This window comes from Marmota marmota, unplaced genomic scaffold, assembly GCF_001458135.2.
Source record: "Marmota marmota marmota unplaced genomic scaffold, marMar, whole genome shotgun sequence".
Taxonomy (NCBI): Eukaryota; Metazoa; Chordata; class Mammalia; order Rodentia; family Sciuridae; genus Marmota; species Marmota marmota.
This window is the reverse complement of record NW_026000051.1, coordinates 3,342,773-3,350,347: the sequence shown is the minus strand read 5'-3', so window position 1 is coordinate 3,350,347 and position 7,575 is coordinate 3,342,773. Positions and strand designations below refer to the sequence as shown.

At 47.4% G+C, this 7,575-nt stretch overlaps 1 protein-coding gene across 4 annotated transcripts in view; it reads right to left on the bottom strand.

Moving 5' to 3' along the window:
* Zer1 (zyg-11 related cell cycle regulator) overlaps nt 1–7,575 on the bottom strand; it is a 29,982-nt gene that overhangs the window by 5,877 nt on the left and 16,530 nt on the right. For all 4 annotated transcript variants that reach the window (XM_015497477.2, XM_015497479.2, XM_015497480.2 and 1 more), the window contains 5 exons: nt 2,826–3,041; nt 1,970–2,011; nt 1,740–1,859; nt 981–1,096; nt 485–673 (listed from right to left, as the gene is read on the bottom strand). In XM_015497477.2, the coding sequence (XP_015352963.1) occupies nt 485–673; nt 981–1,096; nt 1,740–1,859; nt 1,970–2,011; nt 2,826–3,041 (683 nt within the window). The remainder of the gene's footprint in view (nt 1–484; nt 674–980; nt 1,097–1,739; nt 1,860–1,969; nt 2,012–2,825; nt 3,042–7,575) is intronic.

The window sequence follows — 7,575 nt, the reverse complement described above, 5'->3', positions numbered from 1 at the left end:
CCCCACCCCACCCCACCCCGGAGCTCTAGTACTTGGGGCCTCAGCAGAGCTGCTGGTGTGATCCCAACCCTCCACTGTGCGTGCCCAACGTATCCGTCCACCGGGACAGCACGGCACAAAGCAAGTGACTCAATCATACGGCGGTGAGGGAGACCAGCCTGGTCACTGGTGATGCTGTCACAGTGCAGTAGCAGCTGACGCCAGCGGGACTGGAAGGAATGACATGTGTGCCTAGAAAAGCTGCCGGAAGAGGGGGCCCGAAGGCCAGCGGTAGGGTTCCAGGGACCGCGAGCTTGATGCCCCATGGAGCACAGGCGAAGAGCACCAAGCGGCACAAGTGGTCCGTGTCCTCTGTGCCCTTGGCTGTGTGTGGCTGTACCTCAAGGAGTAAAAACAAAACCCTGTGGAGGACTAGGAGGAAGGCAGACTCTGGCCAGACCTGTGGGGACAACCTCCCGCCTGCACCTCCCGGGCTGCGCCGCACCTGTAGTTGATATTCCTCCGGGAGTTGATGTCCCAGCTCTGGATGGCTGCCCACATGCGCTCCTCCACCTCCTCCCGCTGCGGCTCACAGACGCCCCAGGCCTCGGGGCCATCAAACATGATGTGGGAGAGGACACCACAGGCGTTGTAGGAAACCTCGATGCCATCAGCCTTGCTCTCCAGCAGGTTGCTGCCAGAAAGAAATGGAGCCCCGGTCCCTCTTCCCATACTGCCAAGGGGTTGCCACTTAGGAACCAGATGCCAGGGTTACTATTTACTTCTTTGTCACTTGTTTATACTCAGACTCCTTCTAAAGGGATTTAAGGTTACTTAAGAGAGTTACAAGAGGATCATTTGAAGAAAGTTGAAAGAATAAGAAACACAGTACAGCGGGAAGGTGACATTTGTAACAGAAACCTAGGCCAGAAACAGTGTGGCAACCGAGCAGACCATAGTTCTAAGTATCCCGGCAGCCAAGGCAAAAAGGGAAAGGCAACCTGAAGACGCTGATGAACTGGGAAGTCATTAGCTGAGGCCGCAGCTCCTTCACCTCTGCCACATTCCCCAAGAGTCCCAGCATATTTCGATGCAGTTCCTGCTTTTCTGGGAATTCCTGGCAAAATGAGAGCCATTGCAGCCAGTTAGCACTTAATCACTTAGTTTCTGGCGCATTAACCTGAAAGCTTGCGGGCATCTATCTGGCCATTCCAACTAGACAAAGGGGTTACCACAGGCCTCCTGCTTTCCAGTGGAGCCAGGGCAGCTGGCACTCTCAATGAGGGATTAAAAGTGGAGGATCCTTATATGAGACAAAGGCTGAGAAGAGATCTGAGCTCTCGACAAACATGGTTCCATTTACCAAGGCTCAGAATATTCGTTTCTGGGATGCCCTTGAACTCTAGAGTGAGGATCAGAGCCTGCTTTTAGGCTGACAGATCGTCCTACTAGACAGAATTCTGTCCAGCTGATGCCATTATGGACTCCAGCCAGCGTGGGCAACCTGAGAAATGATGGCTGGGAAAGAAGATGGGGCTGGGTTTCCCATGGAGGTGGGAGGAGGGCCCTAAAGAGTCCCAGCCAGACCAAGCAGGTGAGGGGGGTCTCGCCCTGTTCCCAGCCAATCCTGGGCTGGGGGGCCCATGAGGTGGCCCATGGGAGCCCATGAGGAGTGTTAATGGGTCTAGCCGGGGGAGCCTAGGGTCAGGAGAGTGTTGCACAGCCACCAGGGGCACCCGCACTGCAAGGTGGACCCCTACCTTCAGACAGTCGAGGAAGAGCTTCATGCCATTGAAATTGAGGAACATCTCGCAGTTGTCAGGCGTCTCATCTGTGATGTTCCACAGGGCGCTCCAGGAAAACTCCATCACCTGGTCACACTGGGAGGAGGGGCAGGGCTCAGCACCTGGACAACACAGGGACGTCCCCGGGCAAGCCTTTCCCTCTGGGCTGGGGGAAGGGCGGAGTGGCTCCTGAAGACCCGACTTACTATCTTGTCCAGCAGCTTCTTCTGGATCAGCTTCAGCATAGTCTGTGGGTGGAAGAAGGAACTTGCCAGAGGGCCGGGCTCCAAACGAGCTTGCCCCCAGAAACCCAGGACAATGAAGAGTGGAGCTGGTGATCCATTCTTGACCAACACATCCCAACAAGATCAAATCTCCATATGGCCCTGGGAGGCTACTGGAAGGCTCAGGAGGCACAGTGCTTGGAACTTGGCACCAGGAAGCCCGGGTTCGGGTCCCAGCCCTGAGCTGACTTGCTGTGACTTTGGCCACGGCCTTCCCTCTAGTAGCCTGTGCTTCCTCAGCAAAATAGGAGAGGAGCTGGCTTGTCCTGGGTGGGGAAGTGCTGTGGACACAGTGACCCCAGACAAGCACCGTGCTTCTCCCTCAAGAGCTAGCTGGGCCAGGGGAGGGGAGGCCCACGTGGAACGTGCTGGCCTCATCTGACTGGGTGCATATGGGAACACCAATCTGGTCTGAGGAGGCAACAATGACTTGTAAAGTGGGACCAGATAGATGAGCAGCAGGGGATGGGAGAAGGGTGAGGAATCCATAGTCATAAGCAACATTCACCACTAAGAAATTCTTCCAGGAGCTGGGGACGTAGCTCAGCGAGAGAGACATGCTTAGCATGCCCAAGGGTCTGGGTTTGATTTCACAGCACCGGAAAAAAAAAGAAATGGGAGGAGGAAGTGCTTTCTTTGGTCTAGTCTAAATCCTTCCTGCCTCCATGTATCTTCCTCCCCACTCCTCACATCCAGCCCCAGTCCCCACCGACACGGTCTATGATGGAGTGTGGCAGGCATGGCTCCTCAGTGACAGGCAGAAGCAAGCCACACATACCACGACAAAGCCCATCTTGCCCACGGCTTCCTTGTGGTCATTGTCCACCTGGCAGACCAGGGCGTTGCACAGGTGCACGGCGATGCGCTGGATGGACTCATCCTGCCGGGTGGGGTTGAGAATGCTGAGCAGCAGTTCATTGACCCGGCGGTACTGGAACTCCAGCTCCTCGGGGATGCTGAAGTTGCAGAGGGTCAGGCAGCAGTTCCGCTGCACCTGGGCAGGGTGGGAGACAAACAGAGCAAGTTCAGGGGTGGACTCAGGAGCAGAGCTCAGGGGCAGGGCTCAGGGCGCTCTCAGGAGGCACGAGGTCACCTGGGCTGGGTGGTCCAGGCTCTCTGGAAGAAATATTCATAGAGAAGAATGCAAGAATAACCATAAGTGCATGATTTTATAATTATAAAATGAACACACAGGTAGCTACCACCTGGGTCAGGAAACAACACTGCCAAAACCAAAAGTCCCCATGTGTCCGTTCCTGACCATAAGAGCTAGCCCTGCCCCCAGCCCAGGAAATCAGTCAATCTCTTTCTTTCTGTGGTGCCAGGATTGAACCCAGGGCTCCTACATGCTAGGCAGGCACCCTTCCACTGACCTACAGCCCAGCCCTTCTTATTTCTTCATCTTATTGCGTTTCTGGTTTTTTTTGTTTGTTTGTTTTTGAACCCAGTTCAATCCCCAGTACCACTAAGCTACATCCCCAGAACTTTTTTATTTTTTTAAATATTTTAGTTGTAGGTAGACACAATAATCTTTATTTTTTTGTGGTGTTGAGGATCAAACCCAGTGCCTCACGCGTGCTAGGCAAGCACTCTGCTGCTAAGCCCCATATCCCCAGACCTTTTTATATTTTTTTTAATATTGTTTTAGTTGTAGAGGGACACACATATCTTTGTTTATTAATTTATTTTTTATGTGGTGCTGAGGCTCGAACCAGTGCCTCACACATGCTAGGCAAGAGCTCTGCCACTGAGATATGGCCCTAACCCTTTTTTAACATTTTTATTTTGAGACAGGGGCTTGCTAATTTGCTGAGGCTGGCCTTCAATTTGTGATCCTCCTGCCTCAGTCTTTTAGGTCACTGGGATTATAGGAGTGCTCCATCACGCCTGGGTCTCCTTGCTCTTTCTGCTCAACAGTTTGTAAGATCACTTCATTGCAATATAGTATTCCAGTGAATGGTACTCCAGTTGAGCCATCCATTCCTCTGCTGATGGACATTACGTGACTTCCACAGTTGGCCACTGTACACAGTGTACTGTACATGGCATGGGCTACTCTAGGGCCCACATGCCTGGTGGGACTTCTGGATCACACGGTGTGCATATCTTCAACTTTACTAGGTAATGCCCAACTTTTACAGAGTGGCCATGCTAGTCGATACTCCTAGCAGCAGTGTCTGAGGCTCTGGTTGCTCCACATGCTCAGTTGCTCTCCACACTGTCTGCAGGTTTACATGTAGTTTTACAGTGTCAGCACGTTTTCCTTACCATCTAATTTCCTCCTTTTTTTCTTATTAGGTATTGGATGTTCACCATAGTTTATTAAACACGTAATTTAGAGAACATAACCCTTGATTAACTTTTAGTTCTTTTCCTCCAACAAGCTTCTCTCTCTTTCTCTCTCTCTCTTTCACACACACACACACACACACACACACACACATGTTTTTTTGAGGTGCTGAAGATGGAACCCAGGGCTTCATGCATGCTAGGCAAGTGTTCTATAACTGAGCATACCAACCCTTTTTAAAGTTTATTTTGAGACAGGGTCTCACTAAATTGCTCAGGTTGGCTTCTAATTCATGATCCTGCCTCAGCCTTGAGTAACTAGGATTACATGTGTGCACCCACTGTCCGCAGCCTCCCATTTTTTTCTTTTTGGTACAGGATTGAACCAGGGGAGCTTTACCACTAAGACACATCCCCAGGCCTTTTTTTATTATGAGATAGGGCCTCGCTAAATTGCGGAGGCTGGCTTTGAACTTGTGATCCTTCTTCCTCAGCCTCTCAATCTGCTGGGATTACAGGTGTGTGCCATGGTGCCAGGCCCGTTATTTTTTTTTTTTAATTTAAGAAAAGTTGAAATTATAAAAGCAATACTTATTTGCTGTAAAAATTCATATAGAGCTGGGGATATAGCTGTTGGTAGAGTGCCTGCCTTACAGGCACTCTACCAACAGCTATATCCCCAGCTATATCTAGGTTTGATCCCCAGCATCACACAAAAAAGTTCATATAATGCTATCCGAGCAGAAAAGTCTCCCATTTCATTCCCCAGAAATGATCACTGTTAATGATAGTGCACATCCTTCCAGATTTTTTCCATCATGAAAATACAAACATATATTTGTGGGGGAGGAGGTGGACATTTTTCCATGTAGGATCTAGACAGTTTTTTTTTTTTTAATTGGAAATGGGGCTGGGGCTGTAGCTCAGAGGTAGAGTACTCGCCTAGCATGTGTGAGGCACTGGGTTCGATCCTCAGTACCACATAAAAATAAAATATTGTGTTCACCTAAAACTAAAATAAATATAAAAAAATAAAAATAAATTTAGTTGCAAATGGACACGATACCTATATTTATTTTTCTGTGGTGCAGGGGCTCAAACCCAGTGCCTCCCACACACTAGACAAGTACTCTACCCATGAGCCACAGCCCAGCCCAGGACCTAGGGATTCTACCATAACAGCCCATTGTGTGGCTGGACCATATGTTACTTTTCCAGTACCCTATTCCTAAAGTATTTTAGTTTCTTCTGATTTCTACTTAATCAAATAAGGGTGTACATAAATGTATCTCTCTGTGTGTATGTGTATTATTATTATTATTGGTGTTGGGGATTCAACCCAGGGGTGCTCTACAACTGAGTTATATTCTTGATCCTTTTATTTTATTTTAATACAGAGTCTCGCCAAACTGCTGACACTGGCCTTAAGCATCTGATCCTCCTGCCTCAGCCTCCTTAGTCACTGGGATTACAGTTGTGCACAGGGATATGCCCAGCCCCAGTTTCCATTTCTAACTGGATTGAAAAATAGATACCTTTAAAATTTTCATAGGTTCTTCCAATTGTCCCCCAAAAGACTGTACAATTCATCCCACACCAGTAGAAAGTATAAGGGTGCTCTGCACTCCTTGGTCAATGTTGGGTACCAACATGCTCTTAAGATTACATGTGATATCTTGTTATTTTAATTGCCATTTGTTTTATAGGGCTTATTTATTCATCTGGGAGTCTCCAATTAGATTTTTTTTCCCATTTTAAAAAAAACGGGGTAGAACACTTGCCTAGCACATCACATAAAAAAATGAATAAATAAGGGCTAGGGTTGTGGCTCAATGGTAGAGTACTTGCCTAGCATGTGTGAGGCACTGGGTTTGATCCCTGGCACCATATAAAAAAATAAAAAAACAAATAAAATGAAGGTATTGTGTCCATCTACAACTAAAAATATAAAAATAAAATAATTTAAAACAAGAATAAATAAAAGATAAGGTTAAAAAATATTTTTAAAAATATATATCCCAGCCAGGTGCAATGGCGCACACTTGTATTCCCAACAATGCAGGAGGCTGAGGCAGGAGAATCACAAACTCAAGGCCAGCCTCAGTCACTGAGCAAGAGCCTGTCCCAAAATAAAAAGGGCTGGGGATGTGGCTCAGTGGTAAAGTGCCTGCTTTCAATCCCCAGTACAAAAAGAAAAGACATTGCTTTTTATCTGATTATAAAATTGATCTTAATGTAGAAAGAACAATCACTGTGAAGGCTGGAGAAGTGGGTGTTCTCATCCCTGCAGAGGGTGTGTCCCCACACTGGCCTTTCTGGGGAACAATGTGGCAACAAATGCCAGATGCTTAAAAACACACACACACATTGCCTGTGCAATTCTTCTCTAGAAATACATTATGATGATGATCAATTAAGTGAAGAGTAAAAATTAAAAAGCGACCTAAATTTTCCACCATGGGGACCTGACTCAATAATTTGGCAGAGCCCTAACCTGCAAGCCTGTGGTATGGGGCTCAGCCAACGCCTCAATGCTCCCTTAGAGGCCATGGCTGACTGGTCACTCTGTGGAAAAGGACAGTGGGCACCATGTTGGGGTCAACAATTATAAAACTGAATTGTCAGAGCCAGCTGTATCTGGAGCTTGGAGCAGACTGTGAATGATTTTCAATTTCTAGACAATTCAGTCTTGTATTATTTGAGGTATTTTGTTTTTCGCTTTTTTTGTTTTGTTTTTGGTACTGGAGATTAAACACTAGGGTCCTGTACCACTGAGCTACATTCCCAGTTCTTTTTATTTTGCTAAGTTGCCTAGGCAACCCTTGAATTTGGAATCTTCCTGCCTCAGCCTTCCGAGTTGCTGGGATTACAGGTGTGTACCACTGTGTCCAGCAAAGATTTAATCATTTTTTTTTTTTTTAGCATTAGATATCTTACTTTTTAATAAGAAAAGAGACACTATTTTAAAAAATTGTGCTGGAGGGCTGGGGATGTGGCTCAAGTGGTAGTGCGTTTGTCCGGCATGCGTGGGGCGCTGGGTTTGATCCTCAGCACCACATAAAAAATAAAGATGGGGCTGGGGATGTGGCTCAAGCGGTAGCACGCTCGCCTGGCATGTGTGCGGCCCAGGTTCGATCCCCAGCACCACATACAAACAAAGATGTTGTGTCTGCCGAAAACTAAAAAATAAATATTCTCTCTCTCTCTCTCTCTAAAAAAAAAAAAAAAAAAAAAAAAAA